The sequence below is a fragment of the Pyrus communis genome, chromosome 10 (assembly GCF_041283825.1).
Source record: "Pyrus communis isolate YQ-2024b chromosome 10, ASM4128382v1, whole genome shotgun sequence".
Lineage (NCBI taxonomy): Eukaryota > Viridiplantae > Streptophyta > Magnoliopsida > Rosales > Rosaceae > Pyrus > Pyrus communis.
The window spans coordinates 26,028,757-26,051,534 of NC_142574.1; the positions used below are offsets into that span (position 1 = coordinate 26,028,757).

Consider the following 22,778-nt stretch of genomic DNA (forward strand, 5'->3'; position numbering starts at 1 on the left):
CAGAGTAACTGTCGTGTGAGTTGCACCTTATTGTACGTGGTTGGTTTCAGAGCGTACAAGTCAGCCAGAGTAGCCATTAGACCTGCTGCGGTGTTCTCATTCGCTGTTCTTTGCACAATTTTCTTTGAGAACCTCGCACGGATAATTTCTAATGCCTGCGCATCAAGGAGTTCCCATTCGAAATCCTCCATACTTTCTGGTTTCTTTCCTTTAAGAGGAAGATTGAGATCATTTACACATAGGTAGGCCTTGATCTTAATCTTCCATGTCTCAAAGTCTGTACCGTTGAACATGTTAACATACTTCCCGACTTCTTTAACCATTGATCCTCTGCAAAAAAAATTAGTGAAGCAAAACTCGGATACTAGCTGTTTGGAGAAAATTCAGTATCCAAATCAGGAATATCCAAAAGCAATCGGGTAAAATTAGGGTTAATAAATGACATTATATAGGGTTAATTAAAAACAGAAATCTAGCAGTACAAAACGAAATTTGGTGAATTTAAGGAACAGAATTAGGGCACAATTACATTAAAAATTTTACACATAATTAACAGGCCACCAATTGTGCTCGTTAAATTATACAATTTGATTAATTTTCATGGAAAAAGTCTGAAGATTAACAGGAAATTTTTTATAATAAAAATATAGACGAAACTAATAGAGAAACAAAGAAAGAGTGCACTATGAAAACTAGGGGTTTTGTGGGATGGTGATTGAAGCTGAGTTATGGGGTTTCTTACCTATTTCAGCTGTTGCTCTCTCTTGGACTTCTCATAAATTATAAAGGAAAATTGGTAAAGAAGAGGATTTTTGGACTCCTCCCCAGCATGAAACAGTGCATTAAACCCATAAAGAAAAGAGCTTTAAATATTTGGTCCAAGGTCTTGTAATATTTGGCTCGTTTGGAAGTGTTTATAAAATGATTAAAAACGTTTTTGGTAAATATGTTTTTGAAATCAATTCTTAATAAAAACGCAAGAAGCACTTCAAGTGCTTTTAGAATCCAAAACATTTTCTTTAAAAGAGCTTTTAGTTATTTTAAAAACAATTCTAAATCAGTTCGCGTCATCGGGAGCATATTTTTGTATCACATGATGAGTGCTGCACTCACATAGATACACGAATGAAAAATTTACTCCGGTGACAATCAAGTCTTTGGGGATTCGACATCATGTTTGCAATTTTGAGTACAATGACTATCCTTGTGAAGAAGCCGCATACAACCTCATTTCAAAGAACTTGTTATCATTAAACAGAAACGTCCGCAATGCCAAAGGAAACAAGTATGATTGCAACCCAAATAAACTCTAAACTGATCAATCGTTTGTACAAAATAATTCACATTACAAGCCAAGTTTCTTCGGCCTCAAGTATGTAGAAGAGCCCTGGTGCGAACCCGGCATTGAGACGACTTGCTGCTGCTGCTGCTGCTTGGATCTCTTTTCCCTCTCCTTCTGCTTGCTTGCTTTCTCTGCCTCTGCTCGAGCCTTTCTCAGATTCTCCATTTCCGCCTGCATCGCTGTCTTTTCCCCCTTTTGTCTCTTCTTGTGCTCCAACATTGAGTTATCCGACTCCTTCACATAATAGAACATGGATCCGAACTCAGCCAACCATTGCGGTTCCACTGCAGTGGCACACTGCATATACTCCTTCCTTGTCAAAACTAGCTCATGATAGACCACATACTCTGGATTGCAGCCCATGCCATAAAGCGCACTGCTCGGGTGTAAATAGCATGGCATTCCAGTCCGGCAGTTAACATATTCCCCCACACCCTTTAGTCTTGCTGCATTCTGAAAGTACGCAGAGCAAATAGCTTGTCTCACCTTATCAGTATCAGGCCAACAGGATGTGAGTGGGACTTTGACTTTGAGTGTCTTTAGTATCTCTAGCAGTTGGGACCTCACCTCTCTAACCTTTCGCAGCCCTTTAACTTGCAAAAAGTGGTCATCACACCAGTCCCCACGATACTGATGTTGTTCCCACTGCTGATAAACATTGTACAACGTCAAGTGGTCGGACTCTGGGAAGGAGAATTTCTCCCTTGCAGCATCACTCTCCTCTGCCCTATCTTTGGGCCTAAAGAATACCGAAGGCACTGAAAGCATGGACACAATTGTCAAAACCTCATCTAAACATCCTAGCTTTTCACCCATCAATAGCATTTTAGCGAGTGGAGGGTCCAATGGCAATTCCACCATTTTCCAGCCCAGGTCAGTTAACCGCCCCTCATTGTTAAGAGCACCCAACACCCACAACTGGTACAAAGAATGGAGAATATTATCCTTGGGAGGTGGGTCTACGAAATCAAAATCTAGTATCTTATCAACCTGAAGTGATTTGAGCAACAAGATCACATATCCGAGGTTGGTCCTCTGGATCTCTGGCACAGGATTGGGCAGCATTTCATTTAAGTACGCATTCTCTGTGTACAGCCGATAACATGTTCCAGGCTTAGTTCTGCCAGCACGCCCAGAACGTTGGTTAGCAGCAGTCTGACTAATTGGAAATACTTGAAGAGCATCCATACCCATTTTCGGGTTGTATACTTTCATTTTACCATATCCCGTGTCGATGACATATGAGATTCCATCTACCGTCAAAGATGTCTCAGCAATGTTGGTTGCCACAATACATTTACGAGCCCCATCTTCAGCTTTTTGGAATATCTTTGCTTGCAAGTCAGCAGGCAACTGTGAATATATAGGGAGTATCAAAAGTTTTGGCACCTCTTTAACCGAGGTGGAGATAATTTGTTCCATCCGCTCTGAAAGGGCATAACAAGCTGCCTCAATCTCATCCTGGCCGGTCATGAAGATGAGGATGTCACCTTCAGTGCCGGTGATATGAATAGTTATGGCCTCCTTCACTGCAGCTTCAACATAATCTTCACATGGGGTTTTACTATACCTGATACTTACTGGAAATGTTCTCCCAGGAATTTCAAAAATCGGTGCACTTCCAAAAAAGTTTCTAAACTTCTGAGCATCTAGTGTTGCAGATGTCACGATGAGCTTAAAATCACGCCGCCGGGCAACCACTGTTTTCAAAATCCCAAGCAGCACATCCGTGTTCAGTGACCTTTCATGAGCTTCGTCCATCACAACTACGCGATACTTGTCTAGATCAGAATCTCTTAGTGTTTCATGCATAAGTACTCCATCAGTCATGTATTTTATTATGGTATTTGGTCCAGTCACATCCTCAAACCGAATAGCGTACCCAACTTTATCACCAAGCTCAGTCTCCATCTCTTCACTAACTCTCTTTGCAACACTCATGGCTGCCACACGTCTTGGTTGGGTGCAACCCACAATGCCGTTTACAGTGTAACCCTCTTCGTGCAGATACTGTGTCAGTTGAGTCGTCTTTCCAGAACCAGTTTCTCCAACAACAACAATAACTTGATTTTCTCGAATTACCTGTAGTAAATCATCCCTCACAGAATATATGGGCAAAAACTGTCGTTGCTGTGAGATGGTTTTTGACTTTGCAAATTCACTCGCTGCTTCCTCATTCTTCATATGCTGTGCAAACTTGGCATCTTCTTTGAAATCAATTTCACCGTCTGCACCTGCAGCAGCAGTATCTGCATCAATCTGCTCCGCTGTTTTCTCAACACCAAGTATATCGCCTAGTTTAGAACCTGCAAGCTCCCAAAAACGTTGACGCGATTTGTTCATATTTTGCTTCTCATGAATTTTCCGAATGAGAGCAGACCCTTTGCGAGAAATTATGGCCATATCAGACGTGGAATCCTTTATTGGCATTATCGTCTCTGCTCGCTTGGTAAAAACAACAGTTCCGTCCTTTCCAATTACACTGTCCTCAAGGAAAGGAGGCTTTAAATTTGTATCATGTACAAGAAGAATAACTTTGTGCTCTTCTTCATCATCGAACTCGGTCTGCACCTCAGTCCCTCGAACAGCACCAGATCTTATAAGTTGACGATCCTCCCACTGCGCAGTATCAGCAGTGAGCTGTGACAACTTTCTGCTCTGAGCAAGGGTCATCTTAGTTCCATCTCTTCGAACCAATCTTTTCGCCAACTCCGCTTCCTTCTTTTGAAAAGAAGCATCATCTCCGTAAAACAAAGACGAGCTATCAACTGTATCGAACATTGTGTTTCCTTCTTCCCTATCATACCATGCTCGGTCAGAATTGTATTCCATCTCTAGACGCATGCTTTCGCTAATCTCATATTTCTGTTCTTCATCCAAATCAGCCATGTCTCCTTCTCCATCCTTGAACGATTGTGAATTTTCCGAGTGAGAAGCAACTTTACGAGGACTCACACCATGTTTCGAACTTGAAGATTTAAACGCATCTCCAGAAGGACAAATTCGAACTGGAGACGAAGAGATGAGATCCCACGGAGAAGCATCAGATCCAGAAAAATTACATCTACTCCGCTTTCTTCCATATTGTCCACCACATTGATCATGTTCATATCCCTCACATGCTTTCCTTCGACGACAAGAATCCTTAGCATAACTACCACTCCCATCTTTGCAATCTCTCCTCCTACCACCATGCTCTTCCCTGTCATAATCATACCTACCCTCACAATCTCTCGGTGCCTCGAATCCGCCATCAACGCCCCTAAACCCTTCCCGTTTCGCATTAGCGTTGACATCGAAGCCCAAGACAGATTTCTTCTCCGGACGCCTAAAAACAACTCTGTCCTTCCCTGAAACATATAATCCCCGACCACCACTGCTATTCTTTTGTTCCATTGTCACCCTTGCCTTGTCCAAACCAACAGATTCAGACCTTTGTTTTCAATAGAAAATCATAAACAAACAACTTATACAGCAAGAAACCTATATATATATATATATATAAGGACTTTATAAAAACCTGGTACGACAACCTAGTCCCTCACAATTGTCTAAGAAAATTGGATAAGTTTTACGTGGGAAACTTCTGGAAACAGAATTTGGGCAGAATTCAACAGCCCCAAATCAATTTTTTTTTTAAAAAAAATTATATAATTTGTTTGATTTATTAAAAATATCTAAATGCCAAAAAAATAAATCAAATCAAGAGTGATAGATTAGAAACAGAATTATGAGGTCTCTCTTACCTTGGGGTGGATTCAGGGCGGCTGTCGAATTATGAACATAAACCCAGAAAAGTATTCAACTTTGTAAACTGTGTTCGATCAGAAAAGGTCAAAACTTTGGTCTGAGTAGCAATATTAGGCTGGATCCTGTTTTGGGTCGGTTGTACTTTCTCTATTTGGTCCTTGGGCCTTTGTATTGGGTCAGCACAGCCCAATGTGGTAAAAACAGAGGCCGCCCACTAGGCACCAACCTCTGCAAGTTCCCGCTTTCACCTGGACTGAGTAAACAAACACCAGAAACCCTAGAGAAATATTGCCAAGCAAGAAGAGGACGCAGCAAGCAACCCAGTCAGTCCTAAATATTTGATTTCTGAAGGTACGTTGGGGTTTTTTATTAAAGGTGGCTCCTTTATTTCAATCAGTTATTTTTAGGCTGCAATTTCTCATACCATTGTGCTTTTATTTATTTTTTAATTTCCTTCCCAACTCTTATGCTATCTCAGATCATAAATTGTAGTTTATTGGATTACCCAGATGCTTAATTTTTTATTTCTTGAGTAATTCGTGCCTTCACTAATTGAACATTGAGTTTTTTTCTTTGATTATTATTATAATTAAATTAAAATTCTGGTGTAATTATTTAGTTAATTTTGTGAATTTTGGTACTCAGAACTGGAACCCAGAAAATATTGTTTACTTTCTGTCCAAACTACTAGCCAAGGTAAGAATGGAGTAATGGGCAGGGAAGGGGATTGTAATTTGTAATTCATTCAAACAATCAGACTCATAGATTTTGGTTCTAATTTGTTGAGTTTATTATCCCAGTTGCATCAATGTTTACGTCTACCTTGAAATTACTTTGTTATGGTAGGTTGTACACAAGATGGCCTCCAGAATCGCCCAAATCCGCCTAGTCAGTTCTCACCCCGAGGTTTATGAACCGTGTGATGATTCGTTTGCTCTAGTAGATGCTCTTTTAGCTGATCGAACAAACCTGTTGCAGCACCAACCGGCATTGTGCCTGGAACTGGGTTGCGGCAGTGGCTATGTCATTACTTCTCTAGCTCTTATTGTTGGCCAGGAGGCGCAGTATATTGCGACTGACATTAACCCCCATGCGGTGAAGGTGACTCATGAGACGTTAGAAGCACATGGGGTTCATGCGGAGTTGATAAATACTAACATTGCATCAGGACTGGAGAAGCGTCTGAAAGGTTTGGTTGATGTAATAGTTGTGAACCCGCCTTATGTGCCGACCCCTGAAGATGAAGTGGGACGCGAAGGAATAGCATCTGCTTGGGCTGGCGGGGAGAATGGGCGTACTGTGATTGACAAGATGCTGCCGGTTGCTGACACTCTTTTGTCAAAGAAGGGCTGGTTGTACATGGTCACTCTTACAGAAAACAATCCCTCGCAGATATGCCTTCAAATGAGAGAGAAAGGCTATGCTTCCAGAATCCTTGTCCAGAGATTGACAGAAGAAGAAAATCTACAAATCATCAAGTTCTGGCGGGATTCCGATTCGCAAGTAGTGGAAAAGGAAAACAAAACAGTGTCAGTTCCTGCAAAGGACATGGAGTCTTTGCTCTCTCAGTTCCATATATTCCCGTTTCTGAGAGGCAGCAACAACGACAGTAGCTGATGGATAGAGAAGAGGGGAAACGTAAGTTTCTTAGCATGTACATGATGGGAAAATGGTTCCTATTCTCATAATCTTATGAGTTCTGGAAACCTTTGTCTGAGCTTGAGATGCACACCATTGAACTGTTTGGTGCCGTCAGATGGTGCCGTCGGGGACTTTATCATTTTCTACGAAAATTTGTAAGTCCCGGATTCGTGTTTTCACAAGCATCTGCAGAACATGTTCATCATATTGTCATAGTTTTATACCAAGTAATTTGGGTGTAATTCTTACTAGTACGCTACAATAGGGTGCAACTGAAGAGATTGCTCAAAAATGTCAATGAAGACGTGATTATTTCGTGTTGCTTGAAGTACTTCTGGTGATTCTTTCTACACAAATTGTCTAGGAATGTCAGGTGCAATCCTTCCAGGTTTAGGTTTAGTCGAGGTTCGAAATGATAGCAGAAAGTAACGAATGGAGAGCCGCAAATTTCTTGAACGGGTATTTCTTGAATGCCAAGGTAACAAGTACGGTTTACAACCCAAACAAACCCCAATTGCTAGAGAACAGAAATAATATTCATATGATCCATTCTTTTGCGAACAGGCATCCTTTTAGAGAAAACCGACAAGTTGATCCATATAACATACCTATACAGAAAAACGATCCGTAGTTCTTCCATTAAGGAGATTTACAGAGCTGTCCATGGTAAAACCTGCACAAAACTACGTTTCAGTTTCTCTGGTACCGCACTGAATGAACAGTCGTTTGACGTTCAAGCGAGATCACATATTAGAGATCTTTTTGGTCCTCCTTACGGCAGTCTTAGCAAGAGTATCACAAATCTCTCTATTCCGCTTGGAGCCTGCAACTTTGTTGCCGCCAATGGCTTCAGAAATCTTCCCCTGGACTTTACCGCCAATGGCTTCAGGACTTTTCCCCTGAACTTTTAGTGCCTCCTTTACAAAAACCTTTAACCTCCATAATGTGCATTCATTCTGTGTAGGTGGGATGGAAGAAATGAAAGAATAGACATCTCAATTAGCATCATGCCAAAAGAATTTAAACGTAAATACGATGGTTTGATATTGTACTACTACATTCAATTTAAATGACTGCCAGATCACAGCAAAAACAAATAGATAAATAGATAATGACCTGAGCATCAATGTCAAGATCCACTTCTTGCGCAGTTGCTTGGAAGTTGGGGTTACTCTGTGCAACAATTTCTAGAGCCTTGCTCAGATCTTCGGCAGATAACTGCGAGAGAGCTGTTGAGAGTTTTCTTTTATCATCCGAAGACATTTTCCTAAATCAATCCACAGTTAGACGCTTCACAGATGCCAAAATGATCAATGAAAAATAACAGACACAACAAGACCATGCCCATGCAGTTGCAAGAACAATGCTGGATTCAGCTGTTGCAAGAACAATGCTGGATTCAGCAATTCAGTAAGGCCCATTCACAGTTTAACCACCCAACTAACATAAAGCTACATATCCAATTTTGTCGGTTGCAACACGGCAATAAAATGCACTTTGATTTGAAGTTTCTAAAACTATATACAAACCCAAGCAAAAACACAAGCAATTTAGTTTAATTGTAGAGTGGATATGGGTTCTTAACAAACCTGCACTTCTGAACCACTGTTTGTCTGAGGTTCCTCAAATACACATCAATCTCAAAAAGCTGAAAATGATTTCGTTAAAAAAAAATGTAGATCATGAGTCAGAATTTACTCCTAAAAATAATCGAACTTTTGATTGGCATTGTGTATGTAAATGCATGTTGCTATTAAAAATTAGAATAACGAGAGAAAATTGAGAAGCTTCGTTACAAATTACTACGAGGACTCTGAAATTTGACAAACCTCATTGCTTAGATCCTTAGCTGTGCTGGCATATGCAGCATCCTGAGATAGTTGCATGTTTCGCCGTGCCTCTGCTTCCTCATCTGCTCGTCTTGTTTCCTATGAATAGTTAAAACTTAGGTTGAAAGTTAAAAAACTATACTGAAACAAGAAGACAGGCAACCTAAAACACATCCATTCACAATGAAAGGCTATTGAATTCGTTAAAAAAAACAAGTGTTGGTAACAAGGTCCACGAAGTCCTACATAAGATATTTTCGCATTAAGAATAGAAACTTACCTCTTCAACAACTTTAGGCAGAAGCTTTAGCCATTTTTCTTCAAATTTTTTCAACAACGATTGGGCCATCACATAGACATCCTCACCTTCATCATTATATTTCATTGCATTCTTGAAAACCAGCCTCACATCAGCATATATCTCCCTGACATTCTTATACTCACTACCATCCTTGGCTTCCATTCTATTTTTTATGGTACCAAGGTCCATGGGCTTCTCAATGACCTAATGTAAGACATGAAACAAATTAGGCAGACCATCAAAAGGAATTTTCTTCTTTGTTGAAAAAGAAAGATGTATAATAAAGAATGAATGAACACTACGTGAAAGACGACGGACCAACAACAGAAAAATCAGTATGATACAAGTAGATATATGCATCTTCAAGTCGACAACTAAAAGTTCGACAATTTTTTGCTTTTTTAATACTTTAATGAGGACCTTTGGAAAGGTACAGCGTGTCCTCATCAGCATAGTGAGTAAATTTTGAAAACAATTAAAAATGTACGAAGTCTTTTTGATAAGTGAACAAGATAATAACATTTGCCCATAAAGGAAGAGATTACTAATCAGAAAATTCTAAAGGAAGAAAACTTTACTTGATAATAGTCATGCAATCCAAGACGTTCAACATCTACAGGATCCATAAAGGGCCACGCCCATTCAAGCTTAGTGATCTGAACAGTGCCAAGTGAAGCCATATTAACTAGTGTTAACCCAGATAAATCATTTTTATTACTGTTTTAGCAACAAAGCATCTAATTGAAGTTTTAATGAAAAACCATGTACAAGTTAGTGAATGCGAAAAAAATCAAAGTCCACTCAAATCTGCAGCTGGTACTTCACCCACGTAGATACAGCATAAATACCAGATATCAGAATATTTTCCTACATTAAAAAAAGACAATTTTCTTCTAGCAAGAAAAAATTCAACATTTTATAAGTCTCCTTGCTTCTGCTTTTTCTGAAAAACATTATCCACCTAAAAGAAACTGTGCAAGAGGGTCCGGACTCTGACAAGTAACAACTAAAGTTTCTCATTTAGCTTGTATGTGAAATTAGAAGTATCACTCAACATGAACATCTGGTCACAAAAATTGACAATGGCGTCTAGCTTTTTATAGAAATTTTATAGTAGTAAATTAGAAAAGGTGCAAAATGGGTAGAGGAAGACCTGGATTGTGCTCTAAGCAAAAGGGGTAGATCAAGACCTAGGAAGACTTGGATTGTGCTCAAAGCAAAAGGGGTAGAGCAAGACCTAGGAAGACTTGGAAAGAGACTTTAAGAAAAGACATAGAGTACTTGGAGCACGCAATTTTATAAGGTTTTGTTGTAGAAAAAAAAAAAACACCCCGACAACTATAAGTTTTATATAAACCGTTCAAGAACTCAAGTGGAGAGGAAACAAATACTTCATCTATCCACTTGTCATGCTTTAGCGGATTCTTAGTTGTGAAATTCTTATGCTGCCCTGCTCCCATTACAAAATCAACAGGATCTTTTTCCCTAAAGTATTGGGTTTTAACTATGAAGTGTTTTTTCCCTAAAATGTCATGTTATCAAGGGCCGATATGTGAAAAGCTCTTCTAAAACTGCTGCTATTTGTTCCTCACAACAAGTCCAAATGACTGTCTTTTACCAAGAGAAGGTATTAATTAGGATGTTATAATTTGACCAAACATATTCGATTTTGCTCCGCTTCCAACACTATATCATCTGACTTTTCCCCTTCCCCAGGAAATTACTTCTGAACTTGCTTCAAAAAATCATATATCCAACAATATTATAAAGAAGGAACATAATTAAAAAACATGTGAAGAATTAGTTAAAGAAAGAACCCTTAGATGTAAGAAAATATCTTCATTAAAATATACCCAAGTACTTGCATCCATTGCAAAAGTTTGGTGCTTGCCTGACGGAACATTGCAGAAAATTGGCGCATAAGCTCTTGCATTCTCTTTGTAGCAGCGGCTTCCCTACGTGATGCATCTTGCTGCTGCTTCTTAGAAGCAGTTAACTGTCTATCCTTCACGACTGCAACACCTTTTGAAGTGGGTAGATTCAGATTTCCCGTAGTCAAGTAAAACCGTTCCACCTCATTCACTCTTTTCTCAAGCTGCAAGTAAAAGACAAGTTAGTCAATCTTGTTCACAAGTTTTAAAATTTTGGACAGATTTCCCATAAATGAAAAAATTGCACAAAACCATAGATGTAAAAGTAAATTCCATAGTAGAAGCTGACCAACATATTGATAATTAATGACGAAAAACCAAACTATTGGAGTGGAAAATCATATAACACCAACCAGATTAGACGACGAAACTAGAACTCGAATTACATAAAGAAGATGCCGGTTTATAATTAGTGAAAAGAAGCCTCACCGTATCGACCTTTGCAGAAATCTCATCAACAGAACGATTAAATCCCTCCACTACAGCTGCACCATCAACACTTGTAAAATCTGGGTTTGATGAACTTGCTGGCTCCATCTGTTAGGACAACAAAAAGATTGAATTTAAGCAAAATCATTCCAGAATTTATTCCCAATTTCTAACTATCTGGAATTTTTCAACTAAAACAATTCGAAAAGGCTGAAATAAATTAAAAAAAAATTGTGAATTTGATCCAAATTAACTAGATCATTGGAAAGAAACAATTAAAGATTGTATCTTGATCGTTAAAACTCTAAACCCCTTTTCGTTGCATCAATCAAATAAGAGAGAGAGAACCGAATTGAACCCAACAAGCGTAAGCCTTCCTCTTCCCTAACAATTAAAAAAATACAGTTGTTCAGGATATAGATATGGGTGTACCTGGAAGAGCAGAGACGCATACCGAGTCGGAGAGAGAGACGGGAAGAAGCTGAAGAAGAACGCGATGCCCGATCACCAGTTGTTCAGTATTTGATCCGAACGAACTCGAATATTTTGAAATTGGGCTGTTTATTTATACTTATTGGGCTCGTGCCTTTTGTCTTTCTCGTTTTGAACGGCCCAATATTGCTTTTTAATTTATTCAACTTAATAATCGTGAATAATCAGAGGTGAATAAAGCCGAAAGGGAAAAAGGAGTGAGGAGATCACTTCTCTAATTTTACCACAAGAAACTTGCCTCAGATGAAGCTTTTAAAATGTCAACTTCATGTTTCATTCGTTAAAAATAATTTTTTTAATTAAAGTGCATATAGTTATATTGTTTAGGGTTTTGTTTTACAATAGAGAGTGAGAATGACTTCGAGAGTTAAACAAGATAAATAATCTTAGGATATAAGCATTCAAAGTGATTTGAGGTTGAAGTTATAATTGCATATTAAGGTGTATAAGTAAGTCAGTAATAATTTTAATTGTAAAATGTATTTAACAATAGGATGATTTTATATAAAATCAATAAAAAAATCCGTATTTAAAATATTTCATTCATTCTTTTATTTTTCGATTCAAGTACACTTACATTTCATTGTTTTTTTCTACTTTTTTGTGCTTTTTATAACATATTGTAAATCTACCAACAATTTAGTGTCTTCGCATCGGCATGAGCTGGAGATAACCAAGTGCCGATGGACCAATTAATCAAGTACTTGGTCTACTTTTTGTGTTTTTAGTAGATCTCTTCCAATAGATAATGTCCTCCCATATGCGTATGCTCTGATAGGAGATTCTAATCAAGGACAGAGGCAGCTAAGCCCCGTCGAGGGCAGGTGCCCCCACTGGACTGCTGAAGTTTTGTGTAGGGGAAAAAAATCATAGAACTTGAATTTATCATATTTAAGTGGTTAGTTATTTATTATTTAAGTGCTTTAAATGATTAGTTGAAATTTTCAAATAATATGTATAGCAAGCTATAATTGTGAGAAAAAAAAATGTCTACAAGTTGGCTTAATGAAATTTGAGAAGAAAAGAAAAGCAACGAAATTATAGAAAAAATTCAACTATCATGAATTTTTTTTTCCTCAAGTCTGAAAGTTAAGGTTGCCCCACTAAATAAAATTTCTAGCTCTGACCCAAAATGTGATTATGTAGTGAGGAAGGGGCAAGTGATTGGTGTGGATAGAATAGGTTCAAAATTTGATTGTCTTCAATGTAATAAGATTGATACATACATACGCAAACTGATACACAATAAATTACACATAAATGAAAATTTTTGGAAAAACAAATATTCCGAAATAGGTTACAAGTATTGAAGAATAACAAATCAAATATATTTTACCAAATTATAACACTTTTACGCAGAAGTCATCACTGACTTGGGGAGGAAGGACTTGAAAATTTTTAACCCATGCATGATTGATTGAATGTTCTTCCTAAAGCTTTGGTGGTTCTGCAGCAGCAGATTCCTCCACCTTGGGGGGAGGAGCCTCAGCAGCAGCATCTGGCTCAGTAGGTTTAGGTTTCTCAACCTCCTCCTCTTTCTCCTCCACCACTACCTCTTCTTTCTTCTCCTCCACCACCTCTTCTTCAATCACTATCTCCTTTTCTTTTACACAACCACTTGTTTCCTCCTCAGTCTTTGCTGCTTCGGCTGGCAGCGGCGGCTCCACCTTCTCCTCAGTCACAATGAATGTTGACACCTTCTCAAACACAAAGAAAACTGGACCTGAAACGTAGGCTGGCCCATATTTTGAAGAGGCTTCTGATACTGGTTTGGATCCTGGGAATTCTGTTCATGCATATAAAGTTATAACCCAATTAAACACACGAGAATTTTGAAGAATTAAACCCAAAAATCGTTGAATATGTTTTAAATAAATTGCAATACCAATTTTAGCCAACTCTTCAAGGAACTTCAGGACTGCAGCTGAATACTTCTTCAACCCTGACTCCTTGCGCTCCTTAACCAAAGTCTGTTTAAGATGAAATTAAGTTTATGCAGAAGAGCTAATTAGTACTTAATAATTGGTCTAGTAATTCCCTCTTTCATTGTTTTATCTCTTAATTTGTCTTATGCACGAGATTTTTGGTGTGACAGAACAGACAGACTTATTTTGTATACAACTAATGATAAGACATATTTTCTCATCAAATATGTTACCTTGATTTCAGATGAGGAAGCTTCATATAATTCAATTACTTTTGCTTGAAGCTCAGCCTTCTTTTCCTCAAACTCCTTGGTTATTTCCTCCTGAAAACAGATGCATATATAGTTATACACCACATATATATAATTATAAATTGTTCTATTTGTAAGATCTTCTGCAGAAAATAAAATAATTGGACCTAAACATAAAAACAAGAGAAAGAAAAAAGGAAGAAATATAACAAACCTTGGAGTCATCAAAGGACTTGCAAGCCTCAGCAGCAGCAGCCTTTTTTGTACTGGTTTTGGTCTCAAACACCTTCTTGATCTTTGGAAGCACCTTTGTTTGCCAATAACCCATCTCACTTCTCAACTCAAATACCCCTTAAGTCTAAAAACCGAAAAAAAAAAAAAAAAATAGCAAACCGAGAATCAGAAAAACTCAATTATAAGAATGAAATGGTTATCAAATGAGCTTTTAAAGTTACGCAACAAAAAACTGAAATCAAGTACTGAAACTTTGAAGAGCACAAAGAGATTGATAAACTAAGTTAATAATAATCTCTATATCTTACCTGCTTGGGTGATTAACTCTCTTCCTTTATTTCTCTCTCTTTCTCCTCCAATCAAACTCTCAAGGTCCACCTCAATTCTCTACGAATGTAGCAGCCAACTGTCTCTCCAAACTAATACCACAAAAAGCTTGAGAACCGGCACATCAACATATAGACATATGCTTCAAACACATAAATACCCCTATGGTTCGATTTTAATTGCCAATTACCTAGTTATTCACTGATAGCAGCCAACCTTCCCATGCAAATTGCCTAAACTACCCTCCACCGTCGGCTTATATAATTAAATTCCAAGGGCTATGACAGCACAAAAATTCACAGGTAGGTTTGGCTATTGTTTCACAATTCGATATGTGATTCAAGGCCAGGGTGGTCAGTGGCGGGGTTGTAAATTAGCGGGGTATATGGGAGAGAGAGACTCACCTACACTTTGACACATTATCGTACTGTATCTCAAATCAATAACGCATTATTGATGAAAAAATTAAAGTATATGACAATACGTTATTGATTTAAAATATTGTCACAATTGTAGTTTGGACATAAATTTATTTTCTACATGTGGCGATGTGTGTATTTTTATAGGAGGTAGGATTCGAACTCAATACTTCAAACACAATGAAAATGATCTTAACCAATCGAATTACGAATTCTTGACGTGAAAGATTAGTTTGAAATATCCATACGGTTGCATACTAGGAGAGTTTGTAAGTTTCTCTATGAAAATGCAGATGGGATTGTGGTGAGCCTTTGTTAGGGGAGGTGACAGCTGGCAATCACCTCAAGGGGGAGTAGAGAAACGTGGGACCCTTGAAGGGTTTTGCCAATTTTGGATGTTGATCTGTAAATTTAATTGTACGTGTGCCAGTATATGCATCTTCTTCTTCTTCTTCTTCCTTTGACTTGATGGAAAATACTTGTCACGTGGCTTCGCTGGATATTTAGCAATCACGCCGTCAATGACTGAGAAAAGTTCTTCGAAACAAACCAGCCCCCCATGGCCTCATTTGCAAACAATGCAGACAAAAATTCATGCCATGTTACTCTCTGCTTTCTTTCTTTTTTGTCAAGCCATGTTACTCTTCGTTTGATTGTATGTGTATACAAAAAACCAAAAATTATTAAATTAAAATTAAAAAAAAATTAAAAATTAATAAAATACAAAAAAAAAAAAAAAAAAAAAAAAGCAAAAATATATACAGATGGCTGCCTAGCCTACCACATGGAGGTTGATTATAATTTTATATATTTTTCTTTTTTAAGGTTTAGGCCATAACAAGGAGTGCGATAGATGTGTCTCTTCCAATCCTCGTAAAATGGGAAGTCTAGTTAACTTGGATCGCCCTTGTTAAGGTTTTGGCCATAACAAGGGGTGGGAGACCAGAAAACTTTCTATTAGTTTCGAAGTGGGGCTAAGACAGGTTTAATTAGCTGCATATGATTTGGTTTTGGTACTACAAAGGTAAGTGCTGCTGGTACGAGACATCATATACATTAATTTTGAATTGATGACAACGTTCTGGCTTTTGCTGTAAGAATAATTGTATTTTTGTTTGAAGACCAACTAATTCGTCTTACTCATTTGCAAATTACAATCAGAACCTATGCAAACATAACTCGACAAATCAAAGAAAGAGTTTTCACACATATGTCAAACCGTAATTTACTGTTTGTACGACAGGTAAAAATTGATATTCAAGTTGAACTCTATCTGAAACAGCATTTTTGGTTTTACCAAAAAGAGATTCTGTGTATCATGTATAGTAGTTGGACTAATTTGCCACCTGAGTTTGTTTTACAATTTTGATATTATATATTTTTCAGAGAAAAAATATTTATTTATCTGTGAAACATCCATCTTTGCTAATCTGTCAGCCACCCATTTTCCTCAATTAATATTGAAGTTTAATCTGACTGTTGGAAAATTCTCCAGCATCTTGAAGTTTAATCTGAAGAATTTGTAGTACATTTGGTTAATCAGATTGATCATTGCATCTGACGTTCCGAGTTCAACTCTCTTTCACTATCGCTTGACTACTATTAAGAAAAAAAAGCAATTCTTTAAAAGGAGAAGCATGTTGCACGACTTGGCTAAACCCATGTTTGTTTTTTGAGTCTTCTAACAATTTTTAATTAGATTGGACTTGAAAAATAAATGAATAAGCCAATTAACAGTAGTCAGCTAATTATAAATTTATGAGAATTAAAACAAACCAAAGCAATCTAAATATTTTGAGTATCATAAGTTGTAGTGTTGTTGTTTATGAGGTATCTTATGAAGTTGGTGGAGTTATAGAATTTTATTCTCCTTCAGGACAAAGCCTCAAAGACCACGACAGAGGCCATATTAAAATATTTATATAAAAAGGATAATTAGTGAATTAAATTTGTCATACTTGAATTAAAATAATGTTTTGTCCGAAAAAAAGAAAAAAATTACAACCTCAACTATTCTGTCTCCAAATGAGAATTTGGACCAATTCATTGTAAAAATAAATAATAAAACGAGTGTTCACTAATTTGAATTGGATGAAGTTATGTTTGTGAGCGACATAGTTGTCTGTGTTGTTTTTACCTGCTATAACTTTGTGTTTTGCAATTTTATGTCTGTTGTTTTGTTACTCTACGAAGTGTGATATTTTTTGTCTTGTAGACGTCGTTGTTGTAATCCCGAAGTTTATCTACTGAATTTTTTTGTCATTTCGATTGAAGGGAAAAGTTTAAGTAGTCTTCGTCAATGGCTTGGGCAAGCTTAAACATGAGAAGCAAAAATATTCAAGAAGACAAAGGATGAAGTGGAGGGTAACGTTTGAGTGCAAAACTCTATTGAAAATAACATAACATTATACCATCAACTCTATGTCACTCTGACAAAGAAGGTGATTAGCTTTTAACATTAAGAACCTTCACTAATTAATATTTGCCTTATCCAACCCTGAGGTATTTCCAACTTAAGTGTCTTCCCGAAAGAGGAGAAATTCTTCCTTGCATACAACAGCTCTCATAAACGGGTGGGACCCACATGCAGAGGGTCTAACGTTACTGGTGTGTTGCCTTATCCAACAGCCGGCACGGTAGAATTTCACCTCAAAAGAAAGCCTCTAATTCATTTATTAAAGCAAACATGAAACTGTTAATCAGTCTTCATCTGCAAAGACCATAATCCGTAGTTCATTTCATTTGTAAATCGCGTTAAACTACATTACGAACATTTCAGCTCTAATAAATTACCGATCTCTCTTTCTGTAACAAATTTTGCCGCAACACGGCAAAGCCAAACTAAGCTCAAAACTGTGCAACAAGTTATAATCGGGGGATTGTGAACTTACCAACTAGTGATGGTTTGATGGTTTCCTACTTAAATAGTATCACCAGATCAATCTATAACATAGTTGGGATTCACAGTCAATATTCTTTCTTTTCTAGATTTTTTTGATGGTTGCCCTACACCTTCGCCTTCACCCTCGCCTTCTGCTGCTTGACTACCGTCATCTAGTATTATCAGATGTCCTTCTCTTGTTATCAACCACTGCATTTCACGTGTTTATTTTTCTCTTTTAGTAAAAGATAACTGCTATTATGTCCAGATAATATAGCAACTTTTACACTAACATTGCGGGTGCAAGGTAACGGTACTCTTACCTCTATTATGGCACTGATTATGGTGACTTCACGCTCCGCCTCCTCCTTGGAACTGTAAGCATTTTTCTCGTCCTGCTGTCTCACATACCATTCAATCAAATCCCTCTGCCTCATTCCAGCCAGCCCTGTCCCTGAAACAAGGAACCCGTTAATTATTTTAAGAACTTTCTAGAAAATGAATACAAATTACATGGTAATAATTACAAATAACGGTTAGAGTCCATTTGGAAGAAGTGGTTTCAAATCTAGAGATTTAGCTAAGATTCTACAGTTGGATTGCTTGATGGGACTATCACAATGCATAAACATCTATCTTTACATTTATACAGAATTGGAACCAACATTCCAAAGGAAAACTGATCTAACATTTCATCATTATCTACACGTTAACAAGAAAAAAAATACGCAGGGTAGATGGCTTACCGCTTTGCCTAACATCTTCTTCATGCTGTCTAAGACGCATGACAAGGGCCTGGGCAATCCTCTGAAAGTATTCATCACTTACTTTAATCTTTCCTTGGTCAGCTGCACCATCATCATTTGCTACACCTATTACCCACATAAAGTGATCATGTTAAGATAAAGTTTGAAGAAAGCACATAATTAAAAAAAAAAAAAAATTAAAAAAAAAGGGTCCTATAATAATGCCAGCATCCTCAGAGGCTGGCTCAGCTTTGGCATTTGATCATCACCTTGATCAAAATCGGACAGATCAATCTCACTAGACTCCACACTGAATGACAAAAGAACACGCACGTTATTGACGCAAAGACTCAGAATTTGGAGAGTGTGTGTGTGTGTGTGTGTGAGAGAGAGATGATACGAGAGGAGGATATTCAACATAGTCTCATAGATTTCATACCTGATCACTGATGTTTTCAGCAATCTCACTGCTAAACGGACATGGGCCGGTTTTACCTGCAAGAATTTGTTAAGAGTTAAAAAACATGTATCTTATCTTAAACCCCGATAAACAACTTGCCACAATATTAGTCACCTGAAGGTCTAAATGACTTCGAGCAATGGCTTCAGACAGTCTAATCAATGCCTCTAGTTGCCTAACTGTCATGCGATAAGCAACTCTACTACCAGGAGCAGTATCACCTCTTCTGAGAGCAACATAAGATTCCACCAACAGCTTTCTAGCATCGGAGTTTAACTGCGTGATTTATTCTGCTCTGTCAGATACAGATAGAGAGGGGGTGAGGTTATGGTTTTGGAAGTGCAGAGAGAATACCTTAGGTTTCAGAGTTTTAGCAAATGCAATATAACGTTTCAGCTGTGCAGTAGTGAATTCAGGAGTGAGTGCCTCTTCACGCTTTTGATGTACTCTTACAATGTGGTGGGCAATGTGGTAATCAGTTTGATCATCTGGGTCATCAATCATAACATATACCAGATCAAACCTTGAGAGGATAGGAGGAGGAAGAGCCACATTATACTGGAAAACACAAACAAAAAGGTGAAAAGTCCATAGCCTCCATACAGAAAATCTATAAAACATTTCCATTTCAAAATAGTTTTCCCCTACGGAACGTCACCCAGGGGAACAACACCGCACTTATTAAAACAGTTCTTAAAGTTTAAGTTTCAAGCATATATATACCTTGAGTGGTTTAGATTTATCATAACGTCCGCCTGTGGGGTTAGCAGCAGCAAGAATTGATGTTCGAGCATTCAGTGTTGCCTGTATTCCTGCTTTTGTAATGCTTATTGTCTGTTGTTCCATGGCCTCATGAATCGCAACCTAAAGTCCATTACATACCAGTTAATGATAGTTTATGCATCTAGCTCACGCCATCGAATTGTACCAAAAAATAAAACAGTTACCTGATCCCTAATGTCCATTTTGTCAAATTCATCAATGCAACAAATACCATTGTCAGCAAGCATTAACGCGCCTGCCTGAAATGAAATCACAGGTGACAAATCAGCATTTCTGGAAACAGATTGGTAAAGAGATTGCCAAAAGAAATAGGATGCCGAGGTATGTACTCCCTCACAATTCACAAAAAATATGACAAAATCAACCTGAAAATGCAGCACTGAAAATCTATTAAGTGAGCTATAATTCCATAGAAACAAATAGATATGTGCAAAATGGTTAATAAGCGTCCATAAATTTAGATGCTACCTCAATACAAAATTCTCCTGTTTCTGGTTCTTTGGCAACAGTTGCAGTTAAACCAGCAGCAGAGGAGGATTTCCCAGAAGTGTAAACGGATCTTGGAACTATTCCTGCCGTATACCTACAGTTGATAGAACAACATAAAAAATGTGGATGTGTCTATAAACTAGGGGAACTGAAATGATAAGCAGCAGAAGGGACATACTTGAGGAACTGAGATTTTGCACAACTGGGGTCCCCCACTATACAAACATTGATGTCTCCTCTCAAGTTGATGCCTTCATGAGTAAACTTGTGGACACCACCCAGGAGCATAAGCAGAATTGCACGCTTGATATCTTGATGGCCAAAAACAGTTGGGGCAATGCTATCAACAAGCTTATTGAAGAAATCAGGGGTATTCCTCATTCTTTGAACTTCATCTTTCTCTTCTTCCTGCCAAATTAATGAACAATAAAAGTGGGTCAGAAAATTGTTGCCCAAAAATACTAAATATCCATGCAGAGTTCCAAAACATAGTGAAGTCTTAATTTCGAACAATAGCCAGATGAGAAGAAAACAAGTGAAGGATCAAAAGTGAAATCCGAAATGACATTGAACAACAACAACTAGAGACTAGCAGATGGGAAAAAAGCACAGAAGGTTGTATCAGGAACTAACAGTGAACTGCTGGTTGTCATCGTCGTCAGCATCCTTCTTTCTATTCCGGACATCAGTATCCTGTCTACCATCAGAAATCTGGAGGAAAAGAACCAAAAATGCAATTGTAAGGCAAGGATCATAGAAAAAAACCAATCACATAACCAGAAATACTAATCAAATCTACTCAATGGAAAACCTGAACTGAGTTGGCAATAAAGGCAAGGCGATAGGAGAGGTCTCTCACTCCCAATGCTTTTAGACCCCTCACTCCTTCATGTCCAGCCATAGAACCATTGCGCTGGGATGCTTGTCGAGAACACTCTGCTCTGTCTCCAGGGGAGGCCAATGCCATTATGTCTGGTATGACAACCACTGTGCCCGTGAAAATGACCCTATGAGTGCACAAAATGAAACAGACATGGAGCTTAGATACATGCTACTAGTATGCTGAAAAAAAACACTAGTTGGAATCAAGCAAAGGGGGTGACTTTGCTTACGTGTCACCAGCCCTGGCCTTCTCAACAATCTCGTGGCGGATAATAACATCCAGTGATCTAGGAAGGGAGCCCGCAGGTATCTCTTTGGACGTCTCCTGCATTCGTACCCTCTGCCAGTCTGCAAATTTGCTCTCTTGCCGAAGCAACGCCCACCTTGCTCTATTAGAGCAGGTGGCATTGACACAGATTGTTGGCTTTGAACCCACAATTAAAACAAAAAATCAGAATCACCCACCAGAATGCTCAAAACAAACATTAAACTATTGGAATAAAAAAAACAATTGTGCCATTAAATGTAAGCTGGCTGACCTCGGTGTACTTGAATTGTTGTTCGACATTCTTGATGACGCCTCCGCACTCCAAGCACTTGAATGTCCCGTGGAGAAGCTCTGGTCGAACCTCACTGGTCCGAGTCACCACACCCTTCACCGATACCAATTTCCCAATTTCTGCTGTGGTCAATTCCCTCAACCTAGAATGAAAAAAAGTTCCATTATTTTCCACGTCCCATTTGGAAGCTCAATCAAATTCTGTAATATTAAGTAAAGAAATCAATAAAAAGCACACCTCTTGGAGACGGGAAGGTTGAAGAAGGCGACATTGATGTCCTTGTTCGTATCGTCGGAGATGAAGTTGGGGCGGAGCTGCGTCACGAATGTCTTGCAAGCGTTCTTCAAATAGGGTTCAAACCTAATCAATCAAAAAAAAAATTCAATCGATTTTGAGTGAACGCACAAATCAATCAAGTTGGGGGATTTGGGGGTTTTAGGGTTTTCAGAAAATGGACCTGAGAAACTCGTCGGAAATGGCTTTCTGGAGGAGATTGTTGAAGACCATAACGTGGGAGAAGTCAATGAACATGGTGCTGGATTCGTTGGCGGCCATGGCTTCGATCTCCGCCTCGTAATACGCCTCTCCTCCTCCGCCGGCGATCCTGAAGTTCTTGAGGAAGTCCACGAAGATGGACTCTACCCTCACCGCCTTCTCATCCACCAAGTATCCTCCGTCGGCCTCCATTTTTGCTTCCTCGCAGTCTCTCAGTCACTTCTCTCACTTCTGAGTTCTCTCTCTCCTCTTTCTCTACAGTTCCCTTCTCACTCCGTGCCGCTTTCTGGTTTCTGGCGCCAAAATAAGACCTGCCAGTCTGCCACCACAACGCCTTCCCGCCAAAAAGCACCTAACAACTTGGGCCAACTGTATAAAATGGGCCTCCATCACCATTTACCACTAGTCCAATGCAAATTTGAATTACCTAGCATTTGAAGTCTCATCCTTGTTTAGTGCATCCAAATATATATATATATATATATATATATATATACACATATATAATGGTTTTTATAACAAATGGTCTCTGAAATTGACAATTATCATCGAGATGGCCTTTGAAATTAAAAATTAATCAATGTACTTTCTGAAAATAGGTATCGCAAATC

At 38.3% G+C, this 22,778-nt stretch overlaps 4 protein-coding genes and 1 pseudogene across 7 annotated transcripts; 1 reads left to right on the forward strand and 4 right to left on the reverse strand.

The window, feature by feature from the left end:
* Positions 1-1,230: 1,230 nt before the first annotated feature.
* On the reverse strand, positions 1,231-5,218 carry LOC137729006 (pre-mRNA-splicing factor ATP-dependent RNA helicase DEAH7 pseudogene; annotated as a pseudogene). Of its 2 annotated transcripts, none has more exons than XR_015952188.1 (2): positions 5,089-5,218; positions 1,231-4,750 (listed from the first exon to the last, which is right to left on the reverse strand). The product of XR_015952188.1 is annotated as a pre-mRNA-splicing factor ATP-dependent RNA helicase DEAH7 pseudogene, transcript variant X1 (transcript). The 2 variants fall into 2 exon arrangements; XR_015952189.1 differs by having other exon boundaries at positions 1,231-4,775; positions 5,089-5,211.
* Positions 5,219-5,306: 88 nt separating this feature from the next.
* Positions 5,307-7,064, forward strand: LOC137729613 (uncharacterized). Its single transcript, XM_068468591.2, has 2 exons — positions 5,307-5,443; positions 5,939-7,064. Exon 2 carries the CDS (start codon positions 5,951-5,953, stop codon positions 6,707-6,709), a length of 759 nt encoding a protein of 252 aa, XP_068324692.2. The 5' UTR covers positions 5,307-5,443; positions 5,939-5,950; the 3' UTR covers positions 6,710-7,064.
* Positions 7,065-7,180: 116 nt separating this feature from the next.
* Positions 7,181-11,796, reverse strand: LOC137729611 (transcription factor GTE1). Of its 2 annotated transcripts, XM_068468589.2 has the most exons (9): positions 11,656-11,796; positions 11,224-11,331; positions 10,755-10,958; positions 9,442-9,519; positions 8,843-9,067; positions 8,563-8,661; positions 8,323-8,381; positions 7,850-8,000; positions 7,181-7,689 (listed from the first exon to the last, which is right to left on the reverse strand). In XM_068468589.2, exons 2-9 carry the CDS (start codon positions 11,329-11,331, stop codon positions 7,477-7,479), a joined length of 1,137 nt encoding a protein of 378 aa, XP_068324690.2. In that variant the 5' UTR covers positions 11,656-11,796; the 3' UTR covers positions 7,181-7,476. The 2 variants fall into 2 exon arrangements, with proteins under 2 accessions (XP_068324690.2, XP_068324691.2); XM_068468590.2 differs by lacking the exon at positions 9,442-9,519 and having other exon boundaries at positions 11,656-11,781.
* Positions 11,797-12,885: 1,089 nt separating this feature from the next.
* On the reverse strand, positions 12,886-14,598 carry LOC137729977 (plasma membrane-associated cation-binding protein 1-like). Its single transcript, XM_068469030.2, has 5 exons — positions 14,434-14,598; positions 14,106-14,249; positions 13,874-13,963; positions 13,601-13,685; positions 12,886-13,501 (listed from the first exon to the last, which is right to left on the reverse strand). The coding sequence occupies exons 2-5, from the start codon at positions 14,217-14,219 to the stop codon at positions 13,146-13,148; spliced, it is 645 nt and encodes a 214-aa protein (XP_068325131.2). The 5' UTR covers positions 14,220-14,249; positions 14,434-14,598; the 3' UTR covers positions 12,886-13,145.
* Positions 14,599-17,513: 2,915 nt separating this feature from the next.
* LOC137729794 (DNA replication licensing factor MCM6) lies at positions 17,514-22,538 on the reverse strand. Its single transcript, XM_068468816.2, has 18 exons — positions 22,130-22,538; positions 21,910-22,032; positions 21,652-21,814; positions 21,343-21,536; positions 21,042-21,237; positions 20,864-20,941; positions 20,409-20,638; positions 20,210-20,324; positions 19,906-19,980; positions 19,682-19,822; positions 19,313-19,516; positions 19,073-19,234; positions 18,938-18,993; positions 18,768-18,808; positions 18,499-18,624; positions 18,076-18,206; positions 17,763-17,962; positions 17,514-17,581 (listed from the first exon to the last, which is right to left on the reverse strand). Exons 1-17 carry the CDS (start codon positions 22,357-22,359, stop codon positions 17,810-17,812), a joined length of 2,418 nt encoding a protein of 805 aa, XP_068324917.2. The 5' UTR covers positions 22,360-22,538; the 3' UTR covers positions 17,514-17,581; positions 17,763-17,809.
* Positions 22,539-22,778: the final 240 nt, after the last annotated feature.